At 35.2% G+C, this 16,290-nt stretch overlaps 1 protein-coding gene across 3 annotated transcripts in view; it reads right to left on the reverse strand.

The window, feature by feature from the left end:
* LOC117120066 (GREB1-like protein) overlaps positions 1-16,290 on the reverse strand; it is a 56,370-nt gene that overhangs the window by 12,563 nt on the left and 27,517 nt on the right. For all 3 annotated transcript variants that reach the window (XM_033265074.1, XM_033265075.1, XM_033265073.1), the window contains exons 3-21: positions 14,305-14,805; positions 13,795-13,971; positions 13,097-13,273; positions 11,154-11,237; positions 10,275-10,532; positions 9,521-9,856; positions 7,909-8,099; positions 7,466-7,601; positions 6,978-7,106; positions 6,374-6,508; positions 5,840-6,037; positions 5,264-5,447; positions 4,790-4,964; positions 4,272-4,402; positions 3,690-4,029; positions 2,498-2,610; positions 1,600-2,215; positions 1,187-1,396; positions 108-357 (exon numbers count right to left, since the gene is read on the reverse strand). In XM_033265074.1, coding sequence (XP_033120965.1) covers positions 108-357; positions 1,187-1,396; positions 1,600-2,215; positions 2,498-2,610; positions 3,690-4,029; positions 4,272-4,402; positions 4,790-4,964; positions 5,264-5,447; positions 5,840-6,037; positions 6,374-6,508; positions 6,978-7,106; positions 7,466-7,601; positions 7,909-8,099; positions 9,521-9,856; positions 10,275-10,532; positions 11,154-11,237; positions 13,097-13,273; positions 13,795-13,971; positions 14,305-14,805 — 4,341 coding nt within the window. The remainder of the gene's footprint in view (positions 1-107; positions 358-1,186; positions 1,397-1,599; positions 2,216-2,497; positions 2,611-3,689; positions 4,030-4,271; positions 4,403-4,789; positions 4,965-5,263; positions 5,448-5,839; positions 6,038-6,373; positions 6,509-6,977; positions 7,107-7,465; positions 7,602-7,908; positions 8,100-9,520; positions 9,857-10,274; positions 10,533-11,153; positions 11,238-13,096; positions 13,274-13,794; positions 13,972-14,304; positions 14,806-16,290) is intronic.

The following is a 16,290-nucleotide window of genomic DNA, read 5'->3' on the forward strand; positions in this document are numbered from 1 at the left end:
CATTTAAAAAATGTATTATTAATAGCTAATAACTTTTGGAATGGAGAGACACCTCCATGAAAGATAAAGGAAATATTAATTGAACACATAAACAGTTGTACACCTACCAACAAACTGAACATTTCTTTTCCATAGTGGACTATGATACTTCAAGTGTCCAGCATGAAGGTCGCGGTCAAAAGGCATCTGACTGAGCTTCTCAAACTCTGGCCACCTTGTCGACACTGGATCAAAAGTTGTAGTCTGTCCAGCAGACTCATTTATCTCCTCCTGGTCGAGGACCTCCACTTCTTGTAATCTTACAAGCATTCGAGACAGAACCCTTGCAAAATGTATATACACTCCAGTTTTACCGACCTGCAAAAGAAAAATACTGTATATTTTAATGCACTCTTACAATAAATAAGTCTTAGTTTTCTTTTACTACGAGTACATTAGCAACACACTTATAACAAACATGCTATTAAAAATTAATTGACAAACATTTACTCTATAGTTAGAAATAGTTATATTGTTTGCTTTTACCCAAACAAGGCCCCAGAAACCCATGTATGTAAGGTGTTACTTTTACTATTTTTAGATTTAAATTATTTTTTCCATTTCGAAACTATAGGCTAAAAACGTAGCATCACTTCATAATCTGCCAACACTGTAAGTTAGCTTATTTTAACATGGTCATCCAGCCATTCAATAATGATTGAATTGGGATTCAAACTGCCATCTATAAGGCTGAGAATCCAACCAAAACAGCCTTTTCTTTCCACTGCTGTTTAAGCTCCTACGAACAAAATGATATAATTATTAGCATAAACCCTTAAGGCCAAATCAGACAGCGTCGGCCGACGCAGCCCAACCCGATTTATCGTCGGGGACAGCCTTAAGCCGTCGTGAGAAATATTAAACACGTTTAATATTCTGAGTTGGCCTTAAGAAGGCCAACTCAGACAGCGTCGGCCGACGCAGCCTGATGTGATTTATCGTCGGGGACAGTCTTAAGCCGTCGTGAGAATTAAACATGTTTAATATTCTACGACGCGACTGCCCTCGACGCAAACCATCGCGTCTGCGTTGAACTCACACAGACCCAACGCGACAACAAATCGGGTCGGGTTGCGTCGGCCGACGCTGTCTGAGTTGACCTTTAGACAAAATTCACACAACTGAGTATAACTAATGCTTTCTCTACCTGCGGTGGACCATAAAGTAACAATCGTCGTGGGTGGAACTTGGTTGCACTTTTTGGCTCTACCAAGTCATAGTAATGTGGGTTAGGTTCAGTCCACATACGGAAATGAGCACTCTTGGCTTCTGGTGTATCAGTCACTAATGGTGGTCTCACACTGTTTGTCCAGGAGGTATCAGCTGAAGGCAGTATTGTTGATATTGATGGTATACCCTAGAAATAAAATCACAGAACAGTTTTTGAAATTGGTGTGGAGTCTGATCAGGAGCTAAAAATTCATGCAATTTCTCCATCTTCATATATGAAGTAAACAATTATTTTTTTTAACGCAAAATGTTTACACAATTAATAAATTCAATTATCAAATCAGTAAGTACCAACTTTTATTTCAATTACTAGAATTTAATCAAGAATACCTCAGCCTTGACAAGTTTGTTATACACTGTCTTGGAAACAATTACAGTTGGTAACTTGTCAGGTTTCTTTTCTTCTACCCCACCTTCCTCTTCCTGGTTGCTCTCTCTTCCAACTTCCCTAGACTCGTCTGGCTCCGATTTTGATTTAAAATGCGGTACAGGACTGGAGGCCGAGGACACACAGTTGGTGACCATGGATGATCCATCTGAGCTTTCTATCTCCTGCGTAGAACTTAGAGGGCTCTTGCATCTGCCTGGTGATGGAGCTTGATGTACGGTAGTGGAATGTGGGATATCATTATGTGGAACTTTTCCAGGCGTGCGTACTGTTGTATCTGCTGGCTTGATCTGATTGCTGCCCTCAACGCTGACACTGATATCATCCTGGGCTGCTTCAATTGGAATTGATGGTGGAGTTGCAATGTCATAATCTATAGTGCCTTCGTTGTCATCGTCGTCTTCCTCATCTTCATCATCACTGTCTTCAGCTGCGGTGATGACCTCCTTCAGGAGGTCAGGACTAATGTAACGATTGGCCAATCCCATTTCCTCTTCAAGACTGGCTAGGTTCAGCTGACCATGGTTCACAAGCCTAAGGTCAACATAACGAGTAGATCTGCAACACAGACAAACGACGATCAGGGTTATATTCCTTGAAACAGATTTTATTATTTAACTGAAAGATCCATCTGGTGCAAGTGATCACCGATGGTGTACAAGCTATTTATTATGAGGCTTTGTGAAAACTATACAACTAAAGATCTCCGCTACAGCTTGAGACAGGGTTATTCCTGATATTGCACTAGAGACTTGATGAGGTCCAGGCAATATGAGCTAACGACATACAATAATTAAGACTCTTTAATTAATAGTAATATATTGATTTTTAATACTTTACCTGGGGTATTTTTCACCAGATGTGTGTTTTCCACTGACCACCATGATGCATGGTAACCCGTCTAGGTCACTGTATGTCTGTGGTTTCCAACTGCTTCCCCCACCTCTGACAGCCTGCAAATGAATTCCAACAAGAGCATTTATTCTAAGCTTCACTGCAATGTATTTGTCTTAAAAATTTACAGCGCTAAAGGACTGTTACTACTTCTTGAGGAGGTCCCACTTGATACTGTATATGGCTGTCTGTATCTAATGAGGTAATGAGTGATGTGACCTAGAAGAAAAGTCTGACCGAACCAACTTAAAAGTCAAGAGTCGGCTTCACCATGGAGAAACCCAAGATACTTGTATGGTGCTCCTAAAGACCATTTTTAATTTTAGCATCTTATTATAATATTCATTATTTCATTAAAGAACTCATCCACCTATATGCCCCTAAAAGACCTTGAGATCCTCCTCAGAGATTTTTAACACACGCTGTCCACCCATTCAACTCAGTTTTTCAGAAGTCAATTATTTCTCTGTGCCTTGATTGCCCTTTGGAATAATTTAACAACCGAAATTCAACAAGCTACTAACATCAACACAGTCAAACTACTCAAAACACATCTTTTTAACTTATATTTTGCTTAATTCCTGATTTTTATTTCTAATGTAAAGTGCATTGAGGCATTGAGGCTGTAGCAAAATGCACTCCATCAAGATTGAACCATTATTAGGCCAAAAAAAAATTGTTTGTTTGCTCTCCTTCTTCACCCGCCCCTAACTCACTGGAAAAAATAGGGGCAGAAAAAAAAAAATTTTTTTTAAGAGTTTTTTTGAGCTTTTTTCTTTACAAATTAAAAAAAAAAATGCGAGTGAATTTTTCTTTATTTTTTGTCAAATGCCCTACAAATTAGTCCGAAGTTGTTGTCTGATGTAAGATATTGCCACTCTTAAGCCTCTTTTGGTTGTTTTCATTCCATCTGATGAGTACTTAAAAAAAAAAAATAAATAAAAAAAAAAGTACTTTTTCCACCCGTCTCTATCATTTTTTTAAAAAGAAGGGCAAACAAACAATTAATTTTTTTTGGCCTTATAACTTAGATTTCAGCAAATGTAACAAACACAACCAAATGAAACCAAATATTATTAATCTAAAATAGAGTCCAAGATAAATTCTCTGTGAAGGCTAATAAACCAATGTAACAAACCTGGAGATGCTTCAGAAAGTAATTATCCAGAATGACTTCCTGGTCACCACTACACAGCAATATATCCAGACGGAACTGCAGACCCATCTTGTCACGAACTGTGCGCAATTTATCATGCGCCAAAATAGCAAGCTGCGGCGACTGAACACGGAGTATGATAGAAGGTCCCAATCCGCAAGTGCTGCTCATGGGCTCTGTGACCACATCTTGCACCATTTTCAGCGTTGTAGCCGTTGAGCAGGTGCTTAGGCTTGGAATTCCCGACAGGGACATCAAGGCAGCAGAATATTGCCGGACTAGAAGGTATGTCCGTACCACACTACTGTGTAACTTGGGATATCTGGTGATTAATGATTAAACCACTACTATTTTAAAACTATCAATTTTTTTACAAATATATTATATTTAATTAAAATCGGCTAATTTTTATTTTTTCCAATTTGAATAAGGGTTTATTAATGTTAGTCGGGAAGCCGTCTGTTTATTTACAACCATTTTCCAAACAGAGTGCTACGTAGATGAAAAATATGTAATCAGTAATAACTGAAAACTAATAAATAATATTTTTTGGAACTGAATTACCTCCTACACAGCTCAGTAGCTATTGTTTCAAAGCATTCGTCTGTCTGTAAATGAGGAGTTTCATTACTCCACTCCAAAGTGGCTTTCAGTTGCTCCAAGCCAAAGTATATTTGTTCTGGTTCTACACCAGGCTAGGAAAGATAACAAACAATATTTAAAAAACAAATACAAACTATATCAAGTTCACAATTGTTAACATCTTTAAAGGAATGCAAGAGTTTTTGAGTCAATATGTAAGTAAATACAAATACAAGTAGAGAAAATAATTTGTAGCATTATCATGACTGAAAAAAATTTAAATTTCATGAGTTTTCGCCCAATCAATCATCAGGTGTAGTGTAGTGAAAACCTTTCATTTTTTTTTTCTGCATAGTGCCAGACAGCAATTGAGAATGGCAGAATGGCCAACTGAAATAAGAAATTTTATGTATTTATAATTTACCCAACCTAATTCATTCTGACTGTAATTATGATAACAATATGAATTTATTACATTCCTGCCACAGGTGGTTTCTTACCTGTACCATTGACGTGGGCATACAGATTTCGTTTTGCGGACTGATGAGCGATCGCTGCGTCTGTAGGTTGTATGGTGTATGGCTGACCAGCAACATCAACACATTCTGAGCATCCATCATTTCTTTACGGTGGAGAAAGCTGTTTGAACCGGTTGTATTTGACCCATGCTGAGCCCTGAATTAAATAATTCAAACAGTACCCACTTTAATAAAAATATTCTTTTCTTAAGCAGAGTTTTTATGAGTTAATACATTAATTGTCCATCTTAATATCTGTGATGTCATATCATAGTCTCAATTATATCTAGATTCACACGTTGAAACATAATTATGTATGCTTATAATCAGGATACAACTTTAAAATGAACAGGCATCACCAATGATGACTCCATACATATGCCAACCTGTATAAGAAGTTTGGCAGGGGCTTACTAGGGCCTCTAGTAATGGTCCAGGGGTAAAATGATGGCTCACCTGTGTGTATACTGATGTGCTTGTTCGTGCACGACCACAAACAGTGTATATGGTGATTCTTTAACATTTTTTAGTAGCGTTTCAAATCGTTCTTTCATTCCAGCCGTGGCATCACACTTTATGACAAACTTCTCTGCTACTTTAGCAGTCACGTCATTGGCAAGCTCAAGATCAGACAACAAGTCTACAACAGGAGAAGTATAATTTTCATAATTTAGATAATTTTCAATGTGTATATGCTTTCATTAAGTTGAAATCGCATCCTACAAAACCTTGAAATTTGACATACAAAATTATGGCATTGTAATTCCAAAACTTATATTCTCCTCTTCAAATACCTGCTCTTTATTTGCCTCTAAAAGCTAACCACTTTTTGCTATTCAAATTAAAATAATTTTCCATAAAAATTTTAACAATTGTCTCCTTCAACACCTAAAGCTGGGAACTTACCGCATCATACGACAGTCATACTGGGCACTGTGGCGTTGTGAATGTCGGGCGCAAGCAGTACCTGGCTTAAGCCAACCTTGATATAATTATAGCACATACTCACTTTTTATATTTCAACCTACTTACTTGATTGAACCAAGTTTCTTATGACTTGATGGTAAAGCACATTTGAAGCTGGTAGAATAACATGAAGCTCAACTTGAGTAAAGCGACCAAGATCCAGAGCCAAATGGTCCGAGTCGGCTATTGCACACACTTGGGACAGGATTCTCATTGCAACAGCAATCTGGACTGGTGTCAGAAGCTCTGTCTCTTGAACACAGTCTAATGATAATAATAATGATGATGATGATGATAATCAAACAAAAACATTACTAATAGGCAGCAATCAATGTTATGCCCAATTATATAAATTATCTACATATTTCAATATAAAGTTTGAACAAATAATATAGTGAATAAAATTGCTTGCTTCATACTTTCTTAAAACTTGTCGGTTGACCACATGGTAAAGTCTATTCTATTCTACCAAGTTTCAGACATCTCATCAGACAATATGGTCTCTTCTTCAGACAAATTGACTACTGTTCGACCGGAAAAAATAGTTATATTCATCTTAATAAAACCAACTTATAGTAAAAAGAAGGAATTGTGAAGAACCTTTACTGATGGAGCTTTTCATTGTAGTAACAGATGAAGGATCAATCCTACAAAGTTTGTCACCGTTGAATGGTAGCAGTACTTTGTCTTGCCTCGCAGAAAACTTCTCAAGAAGAACGTCCAAATCTTCTGATGCTAAATATGTTGAAACAAAAATAATGTATCATTTTAATCATTTACATTTTGGTTTTTTTTTGTGTTGTACATTTTTGTTTACATCTGTAAGACATTATTGCACAAGTCTTCATAGCAGGATACATCCATACATTTTACTGATGGCAGAGATTGCAACCAGATTGGATGCTTAGTTTAAAAATGAAAATCTAAATGTATGTTGAGTTAGTAATTGTATGATTGGATGCTGTATTAGTCGAGTAAATATAATCGGATATAAAGCCGGTTCTCCACTATGCGAATTCATTCGCGCGAATCGAAAGTGTCAGTACATGCGCATGCGTGCTCAACCAATCAGAGCTCAGGAAGCAAACCGACGCTTTGATTGGTGGAAAACCAGCTTTTTAGTATCATGAGACTCTTTAATTGGGTGCTAAATAAATTCAAGCCTGTACATCTGACTGGATAATCTGTTTAACCTATTACTCACCTATGTTATTCTTCTTGAAGTGATTGGTCAGAAGTTGTATTTTGCCCGTGATTATTTCATAGCTAATCTCTTTGAAAGTCTCAGCTACCGTCAAACGTGCTTCCGTCAATGACCTTGTTTGTTTGGAACCTAAATAAAACAAACTTACTTTCTTTACTTTGGTATTAATTTTGTGAGTTCATTTAATTAATTTCAAATGGGATTTACCTGCTTGACATGTCTATAGTATATTCTAACATTTTCTTTCTTTATTATTACTTATGAAAAAGGAATTATCACTAGATATCAATACTGTCGATGAATACTCAATAACATTGGCAACTGACATGCTAATCTACAATTTGGTATCTTTGCAAAATAAATATAATTTTTTTTTTTAAACACACTAGATATTACTATGCTATTCTGCTCTTAAAAGATGCTATATAAGTACCAAAAACATTTAACTCAGTACCCAGTTATGACATTGAAAATTTGAATCTACAAACCTGATACAACAATACAGAATTCTGTTCCTCTCATTCTGGAAACATGTATAATTAGGGTGTATAGAGGGCGTTGTGCTGTTTGTGAAGGTTTCTGTAGTAATTTCAAAGTCTCTGCAAGACCATCAGCTATTCCTGTCTACAATTTAAAAAAAAAAGAAATTTAAATGAACACAAAAATTTTGAAAAAAACATATAACAGAAAACAAAGAGTGAATGTAAATTGGAAAAGTAAACAATACAAACCATTCAGAATTTGTATGAAGCGCATTCCAGATTTTGAATGAATGTTGTTTTCGAATATGAAACTGATTGGATGTTGCATTTCAATTCATGATTTTGATTGGCCATTTTGAACTTGTGAACAGTGAGTACTAATCACAATTGGATTTTGAGCAAAAATATAAGGGAAAGTATACAATAACAGCAAAAATAATATAACCTACTTGAGCAACATGAACGCTGACTCTACCACTAGATCCTGTGACGGCAAGTTTAGCAAGCAACGGTAATTGCAGAGGTGCAACCGTGGTGAATTGTGGCATATTATGCTGGTTATTTAGGTCCTTGATAACTGTTTCCTGCCTGGCCCTCAGCAGTGCAAGTTCAAACTCCTCGCAACTTGGTGCTTCTTCACCTATTTAGTAATTAAATAATTTTAATAATACAGTAATATAATTTGTTATTTATAAAATAATATCTACAATTACTTAAAATGCTATCTCTGGTAAGTTAACCTAAAAAACATTAAATATTCCAATAAAGAGATGTATAAATAATACAGTTTCTAAATTCTTCGCATAGACCCTAAATTGGCTGTTGGGTAATTTAAGAAAAAATTGTTTCGAATTGTATCATATTATAAGTTGATATTTTCTTATGGGATGTTCTTTTCAAATGAACAATTTTTTTAACTTAATTCTGGGAGTTTAAGATTTCACCAGACAAATAAATGTACAAATATATACAATTATAGAATAGCTACTACGCTTGAGGAATACAAGCTACAAACTGTTACTGTTCTCATAAATAGACCTACTAATGTTCTTCAGTAAGTATGCATACGTATACAATAAAATATTTAACATCAGATTCTTTATAACTTTATAATAATCTATGAATTAATGTATTATCAAATTAACATCAAAATGCAATAAAACATGTTTCCAAACATAATTGTGTAGGATGTACACAAGTCACTATGTATAAATTCACTTTCACACCCACTCGTATGTTCTTTACCTTCCCACTCAATATGCTTTACCTGCCCACTCTATTTTCTTTCAGATCAGACAGACAGTAAACAAATATTTTTTTCTCACTGGCCATAGTTTTTTTAACAATAATACAATTCTCAAAGGCTAGATGTGGTAATATTGTCAACATATCAATAATGTATAGTGTGTGCAAATAGGACACTTATCTTGGTAAAGATGAACTAAAACACACAAATATTTGCGAAAAATGAATAATTAATGCGATATACAAAACTCAACCAAAATTAACATATAGACAAATGCAATGCAAAATATTATTATTGAATTAACATAAGGTTTAATATGGTATAGAATTACTCAATATTAAGATAAAACAAATTTTAGAAAACATATTAATTTATTTCATTTTTGTGGCAAATTGGTGAGAAAACTGTAATTAATAAAATATTATGACATCGGCACATTGTTCACAGTCAACCATGACTAATAGACATGAAATAAGGAGAACTGAAAAAAAGATGAATTAAAGTGGCAATGTGACATCTTTAATCATAATCAAAACAAACAGTAACTAAATGTGTACCTTGAATATAAGGAAGCATTATACAGCCAATCACAGAACAGAAAGATCAGCATGTTCATATTTTAAACAGCATAGAAGGATAGACAAAAATTGATTGTATTTAATGAATAACAATTACATGCAAAAGCCAAATATAGGTTAGAGGTTCAGCATGTATATATTTTAAAAACAAGCATAAAAGTATAAATATAGGTAAAACATAAAACAAACAATAAAAGTCTGAATGGCAATTTAATGAAGAATTACAAGTGAACTGACCTAATTGTACGAGGTACTGAACCATGACGAGAACCATAGTTTCAAGATTCATGTTCTGCATCCCTATTAATCCAAGACTCTCTACCACACTGTGTGGGATCTGCTGCGAAGTCTTCAGACAATCTCTAAAGATCGGGCTCAGCATGATGTCCATTACGTTACCATGGAAAAGCGGTGTCGGCCCGCTGCACGTGAGAATGATCACACGACCACCACAGGCTTCGGCTAAGCCTGGCGGTACGAAACATGTGTCCTGCATACTACTGGTAACGGGGGGAGGGACAAAGTTTGGTGGATGCAAACTGTGTGATGCTAGGTGTTTAGGTGAAATTGGCTCTGAAACATAAAAAAAATGTTTTTTTTTTTTTATTTCACAATAATGGACACTCATACACACATCCATTATAAAGAACAAACTAATATGATTTAATAGTAGGCGTATAGTCAAAATGCTATATAGATCTTGGCTATAGTGACATAGATTATACTCGGATGGCTTATACCAGAAGACCTGCGGTACTTATATATTTAACTAAGGTATCCACTTAATATTAGAGAACACAATATCTATTTCATTAATGTAAGACTATATAACAAATATAACAAGAATTTATGACATTGACCGTTTTCATACTGTACATGGTATTTAGAAATCTATAACAACTTATTATTATTTATTAAACTTTATTGTTTTCTGCTTCTTCATCTTTCCTTTAAAATACAATATGAAGGCCAACCAATTTTGATTGATCACCTGGTCGAATAACATGAGGGCGGTCTCCATCCATATTATGAAATCGATGTCTTTTCTTCAAAGGCTGTTGCGCCGAACCTGTTTCACTTGGCGATGCGCCTCGTTTCTCCTGACACAATTGGCCCATCGGGGAGTTACTCTCGCACTTCAATCCGATGGCATAATGGTTAATGGTTGTCGAGGGTGACGACCTGGGGTAGTGACTGCTGCGGTAGCTAATGGCTGATGATTGGCTGGCTAATGATCTTGAAACAATAACTAGAGAAAGATCCAAATTTATGCAAGCAAGTTCTCATTAAATTACATGAAGGATTTATATCATGAATCATGACTTGTATATCCAGTCATATCTACTGTACCCAATAATGCAGAAAATGTTTTGAAATACATATTAAATACATTTTTTGTAAGAAGAATTCATTTGTAGCAGTTTTGGTATGTTAATGTTTTAGTTAAAGTCTATAGATTAAAATTTTAAAAAATCATCTTCTATATAATCATCTTTGGTTTAACATATTAAGCATTTAACAGGTTTTTTAAAATTAAAATTAACAAAATACCATGAAACCTGGAATAGAACCCTGTGTGCTTAATCTTGAGAAGCCCATCTTGAAATCCCCCTATTCAGTTTGCAAAAGTAATCTCAAAAAGAGGTCCATGTAGGATTATTTTCAAGATAATATAGGATTCTTTTTGAGATTATACAACCCATACACTGAACAAGAATTTCAAAGAAACAGAAATAAACAATAAAAAACACACTTGGTTTATTCAGTAGTTTAGGTGACTTCATGTTAGTTATTACACTCCATGATACAGACTGATGTTCTCTCTAACATTGTGATTGGATAAGAAAAACAAAATGACATTTGAACTCACCTGACGTTTGGTTACCGATGGTGACATTAGGTGAGCTACTGATATATCCCATACCTGATGAAGAATAACTCCTCTTCCGACATTCTGCAAGTTAAGAAATGTTTGTACAGGTATATATTTGTTGTAGATTTTTAATGCATTCTGCAAGTTAAGAAATGTTTGTACAGGTATATATTTGTTGTAGATTTTTAATGATGACCATGCATTCTTTTCACGAATCTTTCCTCACTGGATTTGGAGAGTGAATGAATTGCGATTTTCCTTTTTGCAATGCTATTAAGCATAGGTTAGATCATTCAAGTGCTAAATTGAAAAAAGCATATTACAGTGTGATCTATACGCTACAAGTTTATAACAAATAGGCATAAAACCTGATCCCAAGATGACATGATGATGCAGTGGTCCGAAGCCACCAGCAAGTCACAGGAGTCTCCCAAAAATCGGGGCAGCCTCGTGTATTCAAGCAAGAATCTCCCGGAAAATAACCAATCGCCCGCAAATTTATAAAAACTGCACGTTTATATTATTTCATTATCAATTGCCTCGTGTCAAGTCAGGGCCGATTGATATCACCGTGGGTGGCCAAATAAAATTAGATGGGTTAAAAAAGCTTAATTAACCAGACCTCCCTAAGTGAATTCTTCCAAATTGGTACCTCTGTCAATGCACATCCCATCCAGTAAGATCACTCTTCCCAAGATCAGCCAATGATTACATTACCAACACATGTCAATTGAACCGTAAGTTAATTCTTTTTTTCATTTGCTACATCAACCACAATGAACAGGACATGCCACATCAAGTAGACAAAGCAATCATCCTATCAGTTGATATTTCAATATCATGCTACATCTAGCAGGAAGATCAATTATCCTGCCAATGGTTAATTAAATACAACAGGAATATCACTAGTCCTGCCACTTCTATTTAATTACATAGAATATATGCCACATCCAGCAGAAGATCATCCATCCTGTCATTGGTAATTGAATTTAATACGGTAGATCTAGCACATAACCTGTATTTCATTGGCTAATTTAATCACATGACTTGCATATGCCACATACAGCAGCAAGATCTCTTTTCCTATACTTCTTTTGTAGAAGTATAACAAGTATCCCTTATCCCACCTAACTTTCGTATGCAGGTTAATCAAGGAGCTGAGGGATCTGATTCCACGCAGGTATGGTTTAAACTGAAGCAGAACAAGTTTACCTCTTGGCAATCGCTCAGCTAATTTACCATGGCATTAGCTAAATTATCACATGGTCAATGCATGCAGCATCCATCAAAAAGCTAACACATTCAGTCATTGGCTAAGTAACTGCAGGACCAACATACGGCACATCCAGAAGATCGCTCATTTCATCACCGACAAATTTGATCACGCAACTAGCATAGGACATATCCATGAAAATCACTTAATTTGATCACATGACAAACATTATGCCAAATCCAACATATGATCACTCATCTTGTCATTCCCTAATTTGATCATATGGCAGTGGTTTTATGATAAAAAAAAAATCAATGACAAGGTATCACTTATCCTGTCATTGGCTAATTTAATCACATGACCAACATATGCCAAATCCAACAAGATGATTACTCATCTTGTCATTCCCTAATTTGATCATATGGCACACAGTGGTTATGATAAAAAAAAAAAAACAATGACAAGATATCACTCATCCTGTAATTGGCTAATTTAATCACATGACCAACATAGTAAAATTCAATAGGAAGACCACTCATCTTGATACTCCCCAATTTGATTGTATGGCACATATTAGGTATATGATCAAATTAGCCAAATGACAGAATTATCACTCATTTTGTCATTGGCTAATGTAATCACATGACCAACGTATGACCTACGATATTGCTACTAATGTCAACGTACCAATGTACATCACAACATTCTCAAGTGTAATATCACTAACCTTTCCATGGTATATTTGGGCCTCGTACTAACTGTCCTTGTTTGTTCTTCACTATGTAATACTTCAGGTGTTTCTGTTTTTTAGCTTGTGTTGTCAACTTCAGGTTAATATGGTGAGAGAATTCTGTGAAATAGCGAAATCCTTTCTCACCACAACCGACACAGTTACCACTGAACCCTATAAAAAAAAAGTAACTGCAAGTTAAAAACTTATTTTCATTTACGGACGATAAAGATTTAGATTATTCCAGATGTTCAAGATATACTGCCATGTAAACTTGAATATTGTTTTTTTTCAACTTTAAATGAGAAAGAACATTTCTTCCCAAATAAAGGATATTTCAGTAATATAATTCCTAGTCTTTGTATTATTATTATTTAAATTGCTTTCAGAAAATATAAGTATTTTTAGCAAAAAAAATATATGGATCAATAGTGTTAAAGGTTTGACCAAAGTGTATTAAATGAATATAAGATACGCCATGAGAAAGTAGGCATTCTATCACCATCACTAACGACGGCTTCTAATTTGTGTTAATCATAGTTATAAACTGTATGTTACTTTAAATTTTCAGTGGTGTGCTAACTTTAAATAAGTTATATAACATTTTTACTAATATTAGTAGGCATATCAAATAAACAAATGGAAAAAGGTAATATAGACCTGGAAAAAGGTAATATCAATGAAAAGTAACCTACCCAGTAGAGCTAGATTTGTGTTAGGATCAGGCAAGAACCTAGCATCAACAGCAGCTACCACGATATTCTCAGGTAAGTATGGTGACTTAGTCCCAACCAGAATGAAACCTTTCGGAAGATCAATAGATTTTTCTGTCAGCTCTGTTAGGCGAATATCTGCACCAGCCTGACAGAACCCTAAAAATTAAAACAAAAATTATACATTTTTTAAATTGTAATTAAACAAGGTACTATATAGGTTGTTTTATAACACTCAACATTGCCATAGTTCCTTAGTATTAAGTCTATCCTCTTTAACAAGAAATTGGGTTGAGTATGAAGAGATAGGCTTGTACCACAGAAGACAAGATAACGTAAAATATAGTGAGCATGGAATTCTGATAAAACATAGGTTTTATTCTATAATAGGGTTTATGGCTTACTATATATATACTATACTAATACACTATACATTGGTACAATATTTTTTTATTTAAATATTGACAGCTTTTGCATTTTGTAATTACTTACCAACTTCTTGACAACCATGCATTGTAAGGCTGTTATATAGCATACCCGATCCATCTATGTACTCCCTCCTATACTGAACAAGCTCATCCGCTGGAGGTCTGGGTGACATCTGTTTCGGTATCATGCCAGCCATTGAGGATGGAGTTGGTACATGATCTGCTGGATTATGTCTTGGAATGATCTGAGGTGGGCCTGCCCTACTCATAACCAAAGGAGCAGGAGGAAGAGGTTGGTGAGTAACAGAAGGGTGTGGAGGAATGCGGTGGGAAGGGATGACTACCGGTGCATGAACCTTAGAGGGAACCGGATGGCGTATCTGCGATGGATGTGGAAGCCTGGGCGAGGTTGACACAGGTGTACTTGGTTCAGATGATCTCGACCTGTGCTCGGGATGGGTACGTACATCTTGTATTGCTCTTGGGCTAATCGAGGCCCTGTCTCTTTCCTGACGGCCATCGTTACTTGGTCTCACATTTAACTCGCGAACTTTTGGTTTTACATCTGCACAATCAAAATGGAGAAACGTAACTTAAAAGTATAATTTTGTAATTAGTAAATATTTGTAATACATGTAGACTTACTAGTAATGTTATCAGTATATTAATTTAATGAATACATAAACAATGAACAAATATGAACTTGTACATGTAGACTTGACATGCAATTAGAAATAATATAATTCATAGGTTTTAGTATAGATTTGATAAGTATTTCATGAACAAGTATGGACATTAAGAAACATGACCAATGGCCTCTAGTTCAACTTTAATATTGGCCTTACAGAAATGAATTGGATTAGCACTTGATACCCAGTGAGGTGAAAAACTATAATAACAATACATAGAATGAATAAATACATTCGTTAAAGTAATTTGCATTATCAAATAACATGACGTTTGAACAGGACAAGTGAAATGATCCATATAAGCCTCCTCGTGACCAAACAGTTTACGAGAAGGACGAGGCCATAATTACTAATATGTTACACTATACATACATCAATATAATCTCTATACATCAATCACTGTGATGGTTCGTTTTTTGTCAGCTGTTTGCACATAAATTTGCAGGTGTGGAATGATCACGCATGTAACATTCACGTATGAAGATTCCCTGACTGGGAATGGTACTATATCTATTACACGTTTACAAATAAGGTAACAGATCTGCTTGTTCACACATAGCTTTTGAGTAGAGAAACAGATTTTTAATGCATTGAGGTTTTTTTCCCTGAATATACTTAGTTTTCTTTTTTGGCATTACATATGTGTGAGATCACTAGTCACGGAATGTAAACATGTGATGACATCCTGATGAGGTATGACCTTTGCCCTGATCTTTTCATTAACATGAAGAAAATGCATAATATTCATACAAGTAAAATGTATTGCCTTCCATAGGCAACTTACAAAAAAAATAGTAACATCTACACCTATGACAAAAAACAAATATTCAATTAAACATGGAAAGCAGAAAGGAAGATTAATTCTAAATGCCTGTTTCAGACGGTGTCCCCAAATACTGTATTTTTATAAAATAACATGTTAAATCTCTTTTAGTGCATTATGCCAATAAAGTTTCAAATTACAGTCAACTCTCCCAATACCGACCACCCTTCGGACCGTCCACTTTGACCAGTTTTCCGGACGGACCGGTTTAGAGAAAGTCATGTTTACCTACCTTGGTTCCCCGACCTTGAGTCAATAATAAGCCTAGGCCTAGCAAGGTACAGCAGAAAGGTACACCACACTGCATCATGTACTGTGTAGGCCTACTGACCTGAGAACGTCATTTAAAATTCATGTTTTACTTTATTTTTACATTATGTTGTACGTACCTATTTTTTTGTGTCGAAGTCTATTATTAATAAAAATTTACACAAATCAACTTAATGTGTATCGTAATTTATAATAAGTGTCAGTGTTATTTTTCGTTCGATAGCCATAATCTGCTTCGCTTCAACGTGGTTGCACGCTTGATTGGTTT

The sequence above is a fragment of the Anneissia japonica genome, unplaced genomic scaffold (assembly GCF_011630105.1).
Source record: "Anneissia japonica isolate Jap-2015-1 unplaced genomic scaffold, ASM1163010v1 scaffold287597_len576451_cov177, whole genome shotgun sequence".
Lineage (NCBI taxonomy): Eukaryota > Metazoa > Echinodermata > Crinoidea > Comatulida > Comatulidae > Anneissia > Anneissia japonica.